The 18,403-nt window shown below is 43.9% G+C and overlaps 1 protein-coding gene across 1 annotated transcript in view; it reads left to right on the forward strand.

The window, feature by feature from the left end:
• The window catches only part of TPD52L2 (TPD52 like 2), a 184,055-nt gene that overhangs the window by 144,185 nt on the left and 21,467 nt on the right, over window positions 1-18,403 (forward strand). The window contains 2 exon segments of the mRNA XM_030213589.1: window positions 6,948-6,989; window positions 8,631-8,679. Coding sequence (XP_030069449.1) covers window positions 6,948-6,989; window positions 8,631-8,679 — 91 coding nt within the window.

Raw genomic sequence — 18,403 nt, forward strand, 5'->3', positions numbered from 1 at the left:
GTTAGTTGTATATAGTTTCAGGTTAGTCTACATTACGTCCTCGCTGTTGCGAGGCCCAATTGACCACCGGTTGTTTTGAGTGAGCCTGGATGCTGGATGAGGATTATTCAGCCTGCTTGTCCTCTGAGAATACCTGTAGCAGGTATTCTCTGAGGACAGCAGGCTGATAATTCTCACAAACCCACCCACCTCCCCTTGGAGTTGTCTCCTCTATCTTTATTACTCTTCACTTAACTGAGGAGCGCAGCCGCACGGCGGGCGGGAAGGCACTCTGCGCATGCGCAGTTGGATGCGCAACGTGCTCAGAAGGCTCCAGCAAAAGGTTTTGCTATTCCAAATGCCGGTTCCCGGGCTGGCGCAGATCGCCGACCCTCTTGTGAGGATTATCAGCCTGCTGTCCTCGGAGAATACCTGCTACAGGTAAGTATCTTTGCTTTACCAACCGACTGAGGTACTACTCCAGGATTTTTTTTGGTGAAGACAGAATTTTTTGTTAAGCACCCTTGCTTTTTTTCCTCATTACTCTCTATGTTGCAGTTCAAAGCATCTTTGTCTTACAATTTTATTTATAGGGAAGGGGGGGAAAGGAAGGGGAAATGGGACTTGATATACCGCCTTTCTGTGGTATTTTGCAACTACAGTCAAAGCGGTTTACATATATACAGGTACTTATTTTGTACCTGGGGCAATGGAGGGTTAAGTGACTTGCCCACGGTCACAAGGAGCTGCAGTGGGAATCGAACCCAGTTCCCCAGGATCAAAGTCCGCTGCACTAACCACTAGGCTACTCCTCCACTCCCTATAGCCTTCCTCTGTTCATGATATACCTGAAAAGTCTTGTCGCCTTTTTGTTTTTGGCTATTTGTTCTTCCACCAGAACCTTTGCCAGCGGTATTTCTCTCTCCACTTCTTTCAGTTTTATTCAGTAGTCTTTTCTGTTTTCTTTTGTAATTTATGATAATCACCTCTTTTGCCTTTTATTTTGTCTGTGACTCGTTTTGGTGAACCATATCCGTTTCCTTTTTCTCTTGTTCACCTTTCTTGTATAAAGATCTGTTGCTGATTTTTATAGTTCCTGTGAGTTTGAATCACAGATTCTCTACTGCTTCTATGTCCTTCCCATCCCATCAGCTCTTTCTTCAGGTACTCAGCCACATGCTTAAAATCTAGGATTTTGAGCTTTGTGCAGGCACGTTCCATATTGGCTGGGTGGCCACCCATACTGATGGACGCACCATCCATTTGTGAGCACAAGATCTACTATCACCCCTCTCCTTGTGAGTTCTGTCATCATTTGTCTCAGCAGTTCACTTTGAAAAGCATCACAATCTTTCTACTTCCTGATTCCGCAGGTGGGACCCTCCGATCTGCATCCGGCAGGTTGATATCCCCCAGCAACAGCCCCTCCCCCCCCTTATTCCCAACTTTTGAATATCTATGACTAAATCTTTTTCCAACTTCTGTTTGTTTTGGAGGTCTGTTCCATCTTTTTTATTTTTTTATTTTTAAAGACAGTCCATATCGCTTCTTCCTTTCCCCAGGTCATCTGCATTTCAGCTGCTTTAATATTGCTTTTCACATATAAAGCTATCCCCTTTATCTTTCCTAAATAATACCCTGGTATGTTTGTATCTCATTGGTAGGAGTCATTGAACCGTATCTCTGTGATAAAAAGAAGCAATATCCAAGTTTGCCTGTAACATCAGGGCTTGCAGAACATTAACTTTGTTGTATAGACTGAGCGTTCTTGTACATTACCTTTCCAGTTGTTTCTCTCATCCTCAGTTTGTTGTTCTGCCTAGTCTCACCATCTACCTTGCTGATAAGCGAGTTGCTAAGAAGTTTTAATTCTGCTTTCATACGTTTTGGTTTTGGGGTGTTTTTAAGGGTGACTTTCAGAGTTTGTCTGCTTCCGTTTAGTATCCTCACCTAGTTTAAATGCCTAGAAATGTATTGCCTGTATTTCTCCCTAAGGATCCTTTTTTTCTGTGTCTGAAAAATGTAGCCCATCATTACAAAACAGCCTTTTGTTTTCCATATGTTGCTCCATCCTCGTATGTATTTAAAAACACCTCCTTGGCACCAGGTTTTGAGCCACCTGTTGAAGTTCTCTGTATTTTGTAGTCCTTTCTCACCCTTTCCCTAGGCAGGCAGTATTTCAGAAAAGGCCAGTCTAGAGAATTGACTCGTGGACGAAGTTTGTCCCCATTCCCACCCAGTCTCCTCAAACTCCACCACGCTACTTCATCATTTTTGATGAGAGACTATAGCTTGCTTTTTGTATGAATGAGATTTTGTACTGTTGTGGGACAGGGACAAAGTTTGTCCCCGTGTCATTCTCTACCACAGTCCTTACCAAGGATGTTAACCTTCTGGAAAGCTCTCGGTCCATGTTTTTTCCTAGATCATGCTTATTGGACCCACTGAAAGTTGCCAAGTTCTCCGTTGAGCAGGATAAGTAGGTACTGGAACTGTAAAGATGACATTGATTTCCTGTGGCACATCATGTGATACTCTATGTGCTCAGAAATATGTTGAATTGTTTTATTTTTTTGGTTTGGTGGGTTTTTTTAATTTTTTTTGGGGGGGGGAGGGGGGGAACATTTGAATTATGTCAACTTTCATTTAAAGTTATATGGAAATCTTTAAGACTTATGCACATTGCCTCCAAACAGCAACAAAGGCAAGGTACCTAACATAGCACTAGTACAAAGGGATTGATTAAATAGAAATGCCTTCAGCAGCTTATGAAATAATAGGTAATCAGTAACATATCTTAGTGAGTTTGGCAGAGAATTCCACAATTTTGCAGCTTGGTAGGTAAAGCCTGCACTATGAATAGATTTATTGGATAAAGAAGCATGAGATTGTTCCTAGATGTAGGAAAAGCATTTCTTGAAGGCAGATCTATCAGGGTTTTGTATTTAACTAGGCAATAGGCTATACAGAATTTTGGTAAACAAGTACACAAAGCTTAATGATATGAGAATTTATTGGAAGCCAATATAATTTAACCAGGAGAGAAGTTGCCTTAGAATAGCAGAGAGCGCCATACATAAGATGGGCAGAGGTGTTCTGCACTGATTTGTAATTTCTTGACTAAGGAGTACTTCAAACCTGAGTAAATAGCATTACAATAATCAAATTTGGAGAGAGCAAAAGATTGAAGCGACTGCACACTTTCTTTTCAAATTCTATCTCCATAATGTATTGAAGACACTGGAAACCACCTTAGAAACCTGAGGTTTAAAGGATAGATGCTGGTCAATAGTTACACAAAAACCACAGATGTGGAAAACACCAGAATCCCACGCGGAAGCACACGGCAGAAAACAGGAATGGGAAACAGATCAGGTGCTTCAGAAATAGACCAAGCAGCACCCAGTGTGAAGTTACAGCTTTTATTGATGACTCGACATGGTACTATGTTTCATCATAAACGTGCATGCCTCAGGAGTCTCTTATATTGATATAAATGACAGTCACAGTTGAGTCTGTCCTTGGCGGTGAAAATCACACACGAGCCTGTCTCCAAAGACTGAGTTGCTAAGAGATCTTGAAAAAGACCTTTAGTTGATAAAGTAAAGATACGCCAAGTCGCAATGCAAACTAGACATCTGTCCCAGTAATCTTATAAGGTCTGACCCTCAACAATTCATAATAGACCTCGCGAGTCACCTAAACTACATGCTACAAAATGGCTCTTCCCAAAAGATAAAGGTAATATCCTACTCTACCCAAAGACGTAAAGAAAAGCACAAGTGACTTAACCAACTATCGCCCAGTGGCATCTATCCCGCTCATAACCAAACTGATGGAAGGCATAGTGACGAAACAGCTCACTAACTACTTAAATAAATACTCAATTCTGCACGAATCTCAATCAGAATTTCGATCGAACTACAGCACAGAAACAGTACTAGTAACTTTAATGAATAAATTTAAACAAACAATTGCAACTGGCAATAATATACTTCTACAATTTGACATGTCCAGTGCCTTCGACATGGTCGACCATGGAATATTATTACACATCCTGGAATACTTTGGAGTTGGAGGTAACGTTCTCAATTGGTTTAGAGGATTCCTGTCAACAAGATCATACCAAATAACAACCAACGCGGCGATATCAGCCCCATGGATACCTGAATGTGGAGTTCCCCAAGGATCTCCCCTCTCACCAACCCTCTTTAACCTAATGATACCCCTAGCCAAGCTACTTGACAATCAAAATCTCAACCCATACATATATGCAGACGATGTGACGATTTACATCCCGTTCAAACATGATCTAAAAGGAATCGCCAACGGAATCAACCAAAGCTTCCAAATCATGCACTCCTGGGCGGATGCGTTTCAGCTAAAACTCAACACAGAAAAAACACCATGCCTTATACTCACAACACAACACAAACAAATTCACCACTGTAACCACCCCAAACTTCTCCCTCCCCATCTCAAACAATCTGAAAATACTGGGAGTCACCATTGATCAAAATCTCACACTTGAAAATCATGTAAAGAATACAACTAAGAAGATGTTCCACTCCATGTGGAAACTCAAAAGAATAAAACCTTTCTTCCCAAGGGCCATTTTTTTGGAACCTGGTACAGTCGATGATATTAAGTCACCTGGACTACTGCAATGCACTCTACGCTAGCTGTAAAGAACAGACCATCAAGAAACTTCAAACAGCCCAAAATACCGCAGCCAGACTTATATTTGGAAAATCAAAATATGAAAGCGCGAAACCTCTAAGAATGAAATTGCACTGGCTCCCACTCAAAGAACTTACCGCGTTCAAGATCTGCACGATCGTTCACAAAATTATTTACGGAGATGCCCCGACCTACATGCTAGACCTTGTGGACCTCCCTCCCAGAAATGCTAAAAAATCTTCCCGCACCTTTCTTAACCTACATTTCCCCAGCTGTAAAGGAGTGAAATACAAAACACACGCAACCAGCTTTTCCTATATAAGTGCACAGCTGTTGAATGCACTTCCAACTCACTTGTAAACGATCAAAGAACTAACTTCCGCAAATCTCTGAAAACCTATTTCTTTAACAAGACCTACCACGAAACCCCCTAATCAACTATAACACATTACCTATCCACCTTTATTCAAAATGTATCTTCTATAATTGCCTGACCACCTTTGCTCAGAATGTATCTATAACGGCTTGACCAAATCCCCTGTTTTCCTTGACTTCTCTGTAACACCAGTTGTATTCTTTACCCTGATATGACGTTGTCATAACAGGTATTTGTAGGCCACATTGAGCCTGCAAATAAGTGGGAAAATGTGGGACACAAGTGCAATAAATAAATCTCTGGGACTTGCGCTACCGGAAAATGCCAGTTGACAGCTAAAAAGGACAGACTTAATTGTGACTCATTTATAATAAGAGACCTCTTTTTGATCTGTTGGTCAATAGCTGTACCCAGGATTTTCATAGTGGTAGCTAACGGGTAAGTTATATTACCTATAATGAAGTTCTTAGTGACCACAGGGTGATAGGGATTAGTAAGAATTAGGAATTTGGTTTTAATCTTTGTTTGAAATCAACATAGCCTAGGATTCTATCAGATCATGCTGGATCCACAAATGGAATATAAATGGTAACGTCATCGGCATATATAAAGGCATTAACCATTCTAGTAAACTACCTAGTGGGTCAACATTAAATTTGAACAGAATAGGGGAAAGAGGGGAGCCCTGAGGAACGCCACAAACAGAGGGCCAAGATGGAGACAAAAGCCTAGTCTACTTTACTTGATGTCTTGATTTTAGAAATCCTTTGAACCACTGCAAGACTGTACCACAGATACCAAAATGATCCATTAAACTTAGTAAAATGCAGTGATCAACTGTATCAAAAGCACTAGACATATATCAAACTGCAAAATAAAGATTTTCCTACTTAGGTACTGTTCTTTACTGTTCTTTCCTGAAGTTATCTATCAAGGTGGTTAATAGTCTGTGTACTACATTCAGGTCTGAACTCAGATTGAGAACTATGTAGCACAGAATGTAAGTGAAGGTAATCCATGAGTTGAGATGATACCATCACCTTTACTAACAATTATTCTTCATGATGCCATGTTGGCTGTAGCCCTGAAGGTGATCTTTGATGACCTCCAGCCCAGGTTGAGATGCAGATATGGTGGAATAGTTTGTATAGGAAATACAAGTATACATCTACTGAATCTCAAAAGTAAGTGTTTAATGTTCAACAGATAATGGCCATTTGGCCCACTCATCACTGATTTGCTGTACAGCCCTTGTTTGTTTGTTTTTTAAATCCCTCCATTCCAACACTGTACCTCTAAGGCTTCCTTGTTTCTTGTGCATGTTTCGAACCCTTTCATTGTTCTACCATCTGCTGGAATTCTATTCTGGGTGTCCACCACCTACTTCAGTGAAAGCATTTTCTTGCCTTCTCATCATGTATCAGTGGTGTAGCTTAGTGATTATTGCACTGGCCTAAGAACTTGAGGAACTGTTTGATTCCCATTACAGCTCCTCGCAACTCCATTGTCCCAGATACAAAATAAGTACCTGTACATAATATGTAAACTGCTTTGATTATAACCACAAAGCTAGTATATCAAGTCCTGTCCCCTTATCTGTATTTGAGGTTGGCGCATATTCTGGTAGTGTTCCCTTAATTCTAGTAGTGTTCAATTATTAGAGGGAGAGGTACAGTAGTTGTTTTCATTTGTGGATGGTGTCTGCAGCTTCACTGGTAAGTGAGGGGGCAGAGGAGAGTTCAGGGTTGGTTGGCTGGCTGGTGTTGGATACTCCCCATCTCCTTTCTCAGTTTTTTGTTTTCTGGAGTTGACATTCTGTCTTGTTTGTAACAGTTGCCATGTTTTGATGGTTTTGATGCTTTTGAATTATCTTCTAACTTGATTTTTCTCTCTATCCAATGCTTCCAAGTAGCAGCTATTCTATTCGCCATTCAATAAGCATGCCAGCAATGAGGTAACATCCTAACCTAATTCTTCATACCAGCCTAAATATATTTAAATGTTTTGTTACTCAATAGAGGTGTGTGTTATGCCTAAACACTGCTTGTTGGTAATTCAGCCCCACTCTCTTCCGTTGATGGCAATTTTGCTGCAAAGATTGGGTTCTGACCTACCTAGGAATAGTTTTGAGCAGAGACTGAATACTGTGAAGTCCTGACCTGTGTACTTTGAGTGTCTCTCAGTTGCTGATTGTGATTTAATATTATCTCCACTGTTCTGCATGATTAGGTGTTATTCCTCCCTGTCAGCAAGTGGAGGGAGAGAAAACTGAATACTGTGGCATAGCTGTGATGCTTCCTGGAACAATCCAGTATTTTTCTCTACCTTCAGCAGGTGGTAGGTCATGCTGTAAGGTGCTCTTGTCCCCTAGCCTAGCTCCCTGCTCAGGCTAGACCTTACTGTGTGACCACAGCCAAACAGCTGTTCCCAGGTTCACAGTCTTGATCATATCTGGTTGATTGTGGAGCTTGGCTCCACAGCCCCCAGTCACATTCTTAGGCTTTGGCTTGGTCCCACAAGACCTCGACAGAGAATTATTGGTTTATATCCCCCCCCCCCCCCAAGGCTTCCCTAGGTTCAAAAAAATTGGGGGGATAATTTTGCCTGGGTAGCCTTATTCCCTATTTAAGGGAATAAGTCTATTTAAATTCTGTTGCAGCTTTTAGAACCTTTAGGACAGGGAAATCCCTTCTACTAGCATATTTGCACCTGTAGAAAGTCAAGGAACAATGCCACTGCTGTTTTGCTTACTTGATGGATCATTGCAGCTGCAGTGGTTGGTAGGGAATGGGTATGTTACAAAAGGGACCACCTGCTTGGGCAGATGCATACTGGGTTGTTCTAGGGAGCACCACAGTTTGTACCAGTGATGTCACTGACAGAATTCAGTTTTCTCTACCAGCTACCTGCTGGTAGAAAGGGATAACACTCAATCATGCAGAACAGTATGTCCCCACTTCTCTTTAAACTTCACTAGTTGCCTGTGGAATACCATGTGAAATTTAAAATTTTGTCTGGCATTTAAAACTTGGTATCCCAGACTATCTGGCCTCTCTAGCAATCCCGAATGTGCCTAAGTGTATTCTTTGCTCATTTAATGACTATAGGATGGTTTTATCAAACCCATCTAAAGCTTATTGTAAGTCCACTCAGGAGAGTGCTTTTTACTTTACTGCCTCCTCTCTATGAAACTCATTGCCCATTTCTCTTAAGATCAGAAAATTCTTTTTGTCAGTTTAAGATTGGACTCCATACATACTTTTTTAGTCAGACGTTTAATGTGTGTGTTTGTTTTTTAACCACTAATACCTAGTTTATATCCACTTCTGTGGGGTCTTCTGTATGGGAGAGAGAGCGCTTCTGTTTACCATGTTTGTCTTGTGTGAAATCTTTGTGTGTGTACTGTCCTGTTTTTATTTTATTGTATCCCGCCTTGATTTGCAATAGTGATTAAAGGTAGAATTTGTAAATTTTAATAAATGATAAATGATTATTTCTCCTTTCTTGTCCTTAAATATTCCATCTCTGATAGCTGGCATGGCTGCAATGGTCTGCCTGACTGAACTCTCATACTGGCTTTTATTTTTTCTTTAAGGAACTCTGCAACCTTTAAGTCCTTTGAGGATAAAGTTGGAACTCTGAAGGTAACTCGGGACAATGACAGCTTTTAATATGTTAGGTAATCTTGTGCGAGGCATGATGTGGCATCTTTTCTCCTTACTATGATGATCTTTTCTAAAAATCTAAATTTCAGTACTAAGTTCAGTCAATCAGCTTATGCCTCAGGACAATTGTGGATGTAGGAGGTGGGGCATATCTTAGCGCATTCTTTTGTGTCCGTGCCCCCCCTCCCCCACCTGATCACTTCAGCATATGTATTTTCTTTGGGGGGGGGGTTTTCTGTTACCTTTTGTTTGCTACTGATAACCAGGTAACCTCTTCAAGCAAGCCTATACATATGACTTGACTTAAATTAGGAGTCCTTCTGCACAACCTGGATCAGACTATAAAGACAGAACCTGGATTATGCTCCCCTACTTAATCCTTTCTAAGTTCATCCCTCTTCCAACCTCTCACTTTACATTCTTCCTTAATTAACAACACTTGAGCCTATACACACCCTCCTCCCACTCTTCAACCTCTACCATCCTCCTCCCTTACCCATCTTACTTACCCACATCTAATTGACCACCTCTTTATTCACTATATTACAGTTGTATCCATACTTTGTAAACATGTTATACTATGTAAGCTGCATTAAACCTGCTGAGTGGGAGAGCGTGTGGTGTAATTGTTACAAATAAATAAAAAATAGATTTCCAGTATTGAATGTTTACACAAATTTTGCTTAACATTCTTTGATGTTGCCTAATTGAATTTCAATAAGGCTGACCTGATTCCATATAGAAGACTATTTTCGTTAACTGTTATGGAAGCAAGACAGAAGGTGTTTAAATGTGGTTTCCATTACACAGCTTCCTACTATTCCAGAACCTGTGGAATAGTTTGTGTCGGTCCAGCCAACGGGTGGAGATAAAAAAAAAAAAATTTAAACTGAGCTGAGACATCTCTCTTGGCATCCAGTCTAGCTCATCAGTAATTTCTATTTCTAGCAGGTGGATGGACACACTTTTCAGCCTCTGGTTCTGAGTGCTTTGCTGTTGGTCCAGCTGGTCAACCGGTCTCCGGTTGAGCTCTGGGGGTGGCTAGAGTCTGTAGAGTCATATCTGGAGGTCTTCAGATCCTGTCTTTGCCCCATGAATTTACTTCTTCCCTCACTTCACCTTTCCCCCCGTTTCCTGTTCAGCTCTTGTTTTCTAGCGCAACAACCTTTAAATTTAAAAATAAATTAAAAAATAAAATGAGAAGAAGAAGTTTGCTGGAGAGCATGGGACAGAGTATCAGTCTTGAGCCTTTTTTTCTCTGTGGTAAGATTTGTAGAGACTATGAGCTTGGGGGGGGGGGGGGGTGGGATCAACTGGCAGTGGTTAAGTCCAACTGAAGTTTGACTTAGAACCTCTTGGAGGGCTGGAAGTTCTACTTGATGCAGTGGAGGGATCCTGACTTCCCACTTAGGGCTGCGCTTGTGACAATCGAGGTGAATGACACCCGTGGAGGCAGCTAAGCAGTGTTCCCTCTGTGGGATCTGCTGGCTGGTGGCAGGGTGTTGCAGTGTGTGCAACCCAGGAATCCTGTGGGACAAGGAGGAAACGGGCAGCGGCAGCACATTTTCGGATTCAGCGCAGCATCCGACTATGCCGGGGTCTTTGTGCCCTTCATCGGGGCCGGTGCACAGTTTGATGCGAGAGAACCTGGGAACAGGCACCATTTTGTCAAGGCTCACTTGGCAGTGAGGAGCAACCTCCAATCACACGTGGAACATTGCTGCCATTTTATAGCCTCTGGGCCCAACTGAGTATTCAGCTACATCGGGATCTTTGTTTTCTTTGGAGTTTATATTGCTCTTACTCCAGGCCTTTACTGAAGCAGGGATAGTCAGAGCTGCTGCAAGTTGCTTCAGTTTCTTGTCCCGCTGCCCCTCTGGCTCCTAAGAGATCTTGTTCGGATCTCCAAGATGGACAGATGAGGCTCTCTGCTGCTTCCTCCTTATTTGATGTGACCTCAGTCTATTCATAGGAGCCATTGTTGAAGGAGCTGTTAGAGGGGGGGGGGGGGGGAAGAACTCCCTCCTGAGGATGGGGATGATACAGAAGTACTGAGGTGGTTTTATAAAGAGGAGCTCTGTACTCTTATTTCTGAGGCACTGGTGGAGCTTTCCATTGAGGAGCCTTTCAGCTTTGGCATCAGGATTTCCATCTTCGTCAAATGTGAGGGGGCTTGGAGGTCCTTCTAGGGCTTTCTAATGCATCCATATATTTAAGACTTGATTACCAGCAGAATGGGTCTTACCGGAGGAGAAAGATAAATTACAGCTTCCCAGGGTGTGGACCCCCTGGTTACAGCAGTGACTGAGACGACCACCTTGCTGTTTGAAGGGGGCATTGTCCTAAATGACCTACAGGGTAGAAAACTGAAGTGGCATTGGCAGTCGGCAGTGCAAGGCAGGCATCTTAATACCTAGCTGGAAGTGGAGTTAGCCTACTTCTCGGGTGCTATTTATGAAATGTTATGGGTTACAGCCCACAGTATGTCTTTGGCTGTGATGGCATGTCGGCAACTCTGGTTGTAGCATTAGGCAGCAGATGTAGTCTGTCATTTCTAGTTAAAACTACCCTTTTGGAGCAACTGGCTATTTGGAGAAGATTTCAGTAACTTGGTGAAAGAAGTGGGGGAATCCTAAGCCACAGTGGGAGGATAAGCTGAAAGCCTGTGGTCATCCTTCAGGGGCCCTCGATCTCTGTTTCGAGACAACAGACTGTACCACCTGGTCTTCGTCAATGTGGTCAGAAGTCCTGCTTTCAGACACACCTATCTTCCTTTCATGAGGGCAGGAAGTCCTCTGTCAGAGCTCCCAGTGCCTTCAGAGCTTCGCAGTGTTGCGAGGCTGGTCTATTCTACTCTTCTCTGGTGGGAGGATGCCTTCAGGAGTTTTAGGAGGAGTGGGCCAAAAATCACGTTGGACCAGTGGGTTTTGGATATTATTACAAAAGGTTACAAGTTGGAGTTCTGCCTGGTTGTTCCTCTCTTCTTGTAGCCTACTTGTTGAAAGGAACCAAGGTGGTCCTTGGTTCCTTTCAGCAAGGAGATTTCTTGCTGGCACTCAGCCTCCAGTTCCCTAAGCTGAATAAGGACAAGACAGATACCCTGTCTACTTTATTGTCCCAAAGAAGGCAAGGGAAATGGGACTTGATATACCGCCTTTCTGAGGTTTTTGCAACTACATTCAAAGCGGTTTACATATATTCAGGTACTTATTTTGTACCAGGGGCAATGGAGGGTTAAGTGACTTGCCCAGAGTCACAAAGAAGGCACCTTTCATCTGATCTTAGATCTCAAAGGTATAAACCACTGTCTGAGTGTTTCATTTTCGCATACAGATACTAAGAGCAGTCATAGCCTCAGTTCAAACGGGAGAATTTCTCGCCGTTTTCAGTCTGAAGGAGGCGTACTTTCATCTATCCAGCTAATCTAGCTATTTAATCATCCACCTAAATAATACAATTAATACAAAGCAATTGGCACAATAAATATCAACTGCTGTTCATCAACCAACAAACTCAGCAGATATACGCCAGAGCAAATAGGTAGGTTTTCAGCCTCTTTTTAAATGTCGTCAGGGGTTTCTATGGTTTGTGGTGCTGGGCTATCGCTTCCGGTTCAAGGCTTTGTTTTTCAGTCTCTCCATGGCTCCAAGAACATTTGCCAAGGGTTATGGTGGATTCCCTGGTGCTGAAGGAAGGAAGCCACCACCAAGTTCATCCGTATTTTGACTGGCTCATTCATGCGTCATCCTAGTCGGACAGCATGACAGCAAGTAACAAAGTTGTCAGTCTTCTGTAGTTGGGTTTGGTGATCAGTTTTGAGAAGAGCAGGCTAGCTCCATCACAGGCGTTGGAGTATTTGGGTGTTGTATTCGACACAGCACAGAAGAGGATCTTCCTTACAGACCATATGAGGTCGAAGCTGGTTCTTCGTTAAAACAGGCTCGGGCCCCCTCCGAAGGGACACCACCTTGTAGTGGTGGAGGGGCTTCTGTGTTTCAATAACTGAGGGCTATGCTGAAGGGTTACCCATATCAGACAGGCCTCTGAGGAGAAACTAGACAAAAAGTGTCCCAAACTGGGAGAGTAGTAAGATGGCGACCCGAAGTTCGTATGCCCAACGGCCCAGCTGCCCTCTGAAGTTCTGCCATCTTTATGTAAATTTCCTCTCTGCAATTGCAGATACCTTAAGTGACAGGAAGGAGACAACCGGCGGTCAGCTGCCGATGGCCAGCGTTTTGTCGCCTGAGCAGCAAGTGCGGGACCGCTGCGCGACGAACTGCCCACAGATGAAAGGGTTGGCAAGTCCTTTGATTAGTGCCGGCGAAGGAGCGTTTATGCTCTTGGACCTGGAAAAAACAACTTCATCGCTCCTGAATTATTCAACCACCATGTCCAAAGGAGTGGAGGAGTGAGTTAGAGGCATATGCTGAAACGGAGGACGTTTACAGCAGAAACCGAATCGGCGGAACCACTCATAAACACTTAAGAGAAATCAACTATTAAATCTCCAACCCACCACCTTTTTTTTTTTAATGTATCTTTTTATTAGAATTAACAATTTTCAGAGCATACATTAACGCATATTGATAATATATGCCATACATTTTGCAGTACCAACAAGAAAAAAACAAAAACAAAAAGCCCCCCTAAACTCCCCCCTCCCACCACTCTCAGGAACACATCATCAAAAGGTTACACATTGTTTTGCCACAAGAGTCACCAAATATACTCCTCATCCTGTAAGCCCTCGCCACTCTACATAAGTGGACCAGGTTTTAAGAAATCTCATCATTCCTCCTCTTCGCATGGCAGTCAATTTATCCATCATACAGCAATAGTCCACCTTGGTAAGTACTTGGTCCACAGTGGGCAGTGTTTGTTGTTTCCAATACTTTGCAATTAAAGTCCTGGCTGCTGTAACAATGTATCGTAAAAGTGCTGAGCAGGAGCCTTTACTCTCTTTTGCAACTAAATTTAACAGACATATGTCAGCATCAAACTTTATCACCAGCCCCATCCCGCTCTGCAGTCTGGACTGTAAGTCCTGCCAGAACTGCTGTATCATTGGGCATTCCCACCAGATATGCCAAAATGTACCTTCTGCCCCGCACCTACGCCAGCAGACTGCCGATCCATTTTTTAAAATGCGGAAAAGTCGGCTCGGGGTCATATACCATTGATACAACATCTTATACCCATTTTCCAATAAAGGAGTAGCTACTGAAAATGCCAATAAACGTTTAAATATTCTTTTCCAGACCAGTGGATCATATGTGGCACCCAGTGTCGTCTCCCGTTTCTTAATGTATTTGCCCAGTGGTTGGGTCTTATGCAACATAGCTCTGTAAATGCGGGATATCCCCCCTTTGCCTTCCCCTGATCTCATGGCTAACTCAAGCTCTGTGTCTGCAAGGGCTAAGTCCTCTCTCGCTTTTCTCTGTATAAAGTCTCTAATCTGCATGTACGAGAAGTAGTCTTTGTCCCCTAACCCAAATTCCTCCTGAAGTGTGTGAAATGAATGGCACTTCCCATCTTCCCATATTTGGCCCAGCAAACGCAACGAGGCTGCAGACCAATGTCTATATACCCCATCTGTCCGACCTGGAGTGAAGTCGGTTGCAAAAATGATAGGGGTCATCACATGATATTTACGCCCAGGGAACCATGCCGCTCTACATCTAACCCATTTCCCCAGGATCACCCCCATCGGACCCTGTGTTCCCGAAATAAGGTCTCGTATGAGCGGCAAGGGGAGCCACGCTACTGCCCATATTGGCACCCCTTTTAAGCCCCATTGCGCATCGTAGGTCCACAACTTATTCGGGCCTCTCTGTACCGTGGACAGCATCTGAAATAGGGCAGCTCTATAATATAGGCTAAAGTTAGGCACTCCCATACCCCCATCTTTCCATAGTTGAAAGAGGACACTACGGGCCACTCGAGGTGGTCTTCTACGCCAGATAAAGGCGAACATTTTCTTATGAAGAGTGTGAAAAAATGTGTATGGTATATGAACTGTCACTGCCATAAACAGATACAGGAGTTTGGGGAGCAGTGTCATCTTAACCGCTGCTATTCTACCCATCCATGACATGTGTAACCCTCCCCATCTGTCCAGTTCTTGCAAAAGTTCGCGTAGTTTAGGTAAAAAGTTCTCCCGAAATAGGTCCCCAGTGTCTGGCGTTAAATTAACCCCCAGATATCTAATATACTGAGGCGACCAGAGGAGATGGAAGGAGGTTTGTAGCTGCTCCTGTAGCTCATTCGAGCACTGTATGGGCATGATCTCAGACTTCTGCATATTAATTTTGAGACCAGCCACCTGGCCGTATCCCTGAATTATCTGCATTACAGCTTGCAACGATATCTCAGGCTGCGACAGTGTCAGCAGTATATCATCTGCATAAAGCAGTAGTTTGGTTTCATGCCTCCCAATTCTAATGCCTTGTACTGTAACTTCTGCTCGAATCAAGATTGCTAGTGGTTCCATGGCTAGTGCGAACAGTAATGGGGAGAGGGCACAACCCTGTCTTGTACCTCTAAACAATTCAAAAGGCTCTGTTGTCGTGTCATTAATTCGCAGCCGACTCATCGGCTGTTGGTAGAGCGCCGCGACCCAGCTTAAGTATTGCCCGCCAATTCCAACCTTCCGTAGCAGTTCAAACAGGAAGGGCCACAGCACTCTATCAAACGCCTTCTCGGCGTCCAGTGACACAAACACTGCCGGATGTCCCAATTGTTTAATTCTATCCAATAGATATTGTGCTCGCCTAGTATTGTCAAAGGTCTGTCTATTTGCTATGAACCTGGCTTGGTCCTCGTGAACCAGATATGGGAGTACTTTCTGCAGCCGGGCAGCCAAGATGGTGGTCAATATTTTATAGTCAGTCCCCAGCAGGGAAATAGGCCGATATGAGCCACAACTTTGCGGATCTTTATGTGGCTTTAATAATAAAACCACCTCAGCTAGGCGCCAAGATCTTGGGAGCCCGGTATCAGCCTGTATAGTATTGAATACTCTAAGTAGAATTGGTGCCAATAACGAGTTAAAACATTTATAGAATCGGTTATTATACCCATCTGCTCCTGGAGCTTTTCCACTAGGCAGACCCTTGATTGCTGATGTCACCTCTTCTAGCTCTATGGGGGCAGATAGCATCTCATAATCATTCCCCCTGAGAGTTGGCATATCTATGTTACTCAAATAGGCCCGAATGGCCTCCTCCTCCATCCCCTCCTCTGGGCTATAGAGTCTCTGATAGTATTCCACAAAGAGTCTCTTAACCTCTGCCGGTTGATCCCAAAGCCGCCCATCCTCTGTTCTCACTCTACTAATGACATTCCTTTGCCTTAACTGTCTTAATTTATATGCTAGTAATTTACTAGCTTTGTTATTGAATTCATAAAATTCCTGTTGTGTCTTCTGCATCTGCTCTTTAATAACCTTGAGGTCCAAGTCCAGCAATTGCACCCTAGCTCTATGCAATTCCTCTTGCTGGCTCGGGGAGGCCTGATTCTGTTTGGCTAATGGGTCTAACCGATGTATTGTTTGTTTCAGAATTGTTTCTTTTTCCTTATGGTCTTTCTGTAGAAAGGCTTGTATGGAGATCAAGGACCCCCTAATCACTACCTTCAGGGTTTCCCATAGAATCTCTGGTGCTATGCCCGGGACATCATTAAATTGCAGGAACTCCCTGATCTCTCCTGCGAGTTTCTGAACAATTTTTGGATCGTCTAATACTCTATCAGGGAGCTGCCACCTCAACTGTCTATCTTTTACTGGGAATCCCCGGAGTGTTATAGAGAGAGGGGCGTGATCCGACCATGTTCTTGTATGTATTTCTGAAGATTCCACCTGCATAGTCACACCCGCGCTTCCCATCCACATATCTATTCTTGAATAGGAATCATGGGGAGCCGAGAAGCATGTATAGTCCCTCTCTCCCCCATGTAACACCCTCCAAATATCCACCAGGCCCCACTGATTTAAAAACTGAAGCAAGTTATCCCGATCTGATTGCGCATAGTTCGCTGTCCCACTTGAGTTGTCTAACGAGGGGTCCATCGTCAAATTAAAGTCCCCTCCCAGCAAAAGCTCCCCTTGCACATTGCGTGACAGCTGAGCGCCCAGTGTCTCAAAAAAGGCTCCTTGCGCGTGATTCGGGGCATAAATGTTAACTAAGGTGTAGGTATGACCCCCGAGACTCCCCACCACAATCACAAACCTGCCCCCCACATCTCTCTTGACCATTTGTATTTCCCATTGGTGCCCTTGTTTAAATAGTATCCCCACACCCGCTGTTTTTGCTGGTTGCCTATTAGATGCCAGGAATTGGAGTGGGTATCTAGAGTGCTGTAGCAGATGTTCGTGTCGGGGTAACAGGTGTGTTTCCTGTATAAAGAGAACTTCAGCCTTCACCCTTAGTGCCTCTCGGAAAAGCCTCCTACGTTTTAGAGGAGAGTTAAGACCTCGTACATTCAATGATAAGCATGTAAACCCAATCATGGTGGGGCCTTATCTGTAATTCTATCAGCCTTCCTCCTGATCCGTTGCAACTTATCTAAACCATGTGTAGTGTTATCAGTTTCCTGAGAGATCCCCAAAACCCATCCCCCTCCCTCCTCCCTTCCCCTATCCTTCTTTAACCGATGGGAGAACTGTATCCCACCTCCAAAATTGTGAGAACGGTGACTACCCATTCGCCAGTAGGTATCCAACTATCCCATATCCTTGTCTATAACTACATTCTTATCTCCCTTACTTTCCCCATACATATCAACTCGTGGGCACACACATCACATCAACCAAACCTTGAGCCTCAATGTTCATAATACAGCAGTCAAGTTATATTAAATCGTGCTGATGTCAGCTGCTTCTCAGATTGTTGTCTAGTGAGGCGTCCCTTGCCTCTCGCCACTCGCGTCCAACGTTGTCTTATCGGGCGTGCATCCCCTTCCACTCTGGTCTGTTCCTCCGGGGGCCTCCGGGGTGCCTCTACTTCTGGCCATTTTTCCCGAGCTTCCTCCGCAGTAGTAACCCTGTGCCATTTTCCATCTTGGTTATATGTCAAAGCAAAAGGGTGCTGCCATCTGTAGGGTATTCCTTTATCTCGCAGGTATCTGGTATAGTTCCGCAGCTCCGCCCGTCGTTTTAATGTGGCAGGGGCAAGGTCTTGATAGATTTCAATAGGGAGGGATTCCCAATGCACCACTTCCAATTTCCGTGCCTTACGGAGGATAGCTTCCTTTGTTTTGTATTCCGTGAAGCATGCAATAATGTCCCGGGGCATGTTAGCTTTCGTGCGTGCCAGCATTCTATGCGCTCTGTCTATTTTGATCATGGAGGGCGTCACTTCTTGCCCCTCTTCAGATAGCAGCATACTCGCAATTTGCTGTATGGCCTGTTCGCAGTTCACATATTCAGCTTGCTCCGGTATGCCTATGAAACGTAAATTAGCTCTCCTCCCTCGGTTTTCTAGGTCTTCCACCTTCTCACTCAGGGACCTGCACATGGCCTGTTGCGCTTCCAGCGTAAGTTCGACGGAGCTCAGGGCTTCCTGCTGGCTCTCCATTTGTTCATCCAGCTCCTCCACGCGGTGTCCCATCTCGGAGACCTCGCCCCGGAGCTCAGCTGCTAGGGTCGCGAAATCTTCGCGGACCCCTTTAATATCCGATCGAATCACCTCCAGCAGTGCCCAAAAGT

The sequence above is a fragment of the Microcaecilia unicolor genome, chromosome 8, assembly GCF_901765095.1.
Source record: "Microcaecilia unicolor chromosome 8, aMicUni1.1, whole genome shotgun sequence".
Taxonomy (NCBI): domain Eukaryota; kingdom Metazoa; phylum Chordata; class Amphibia; order Gymnophiona; family Siphonopidae; genus Microcaecilia; species Microcaecilia unicolor.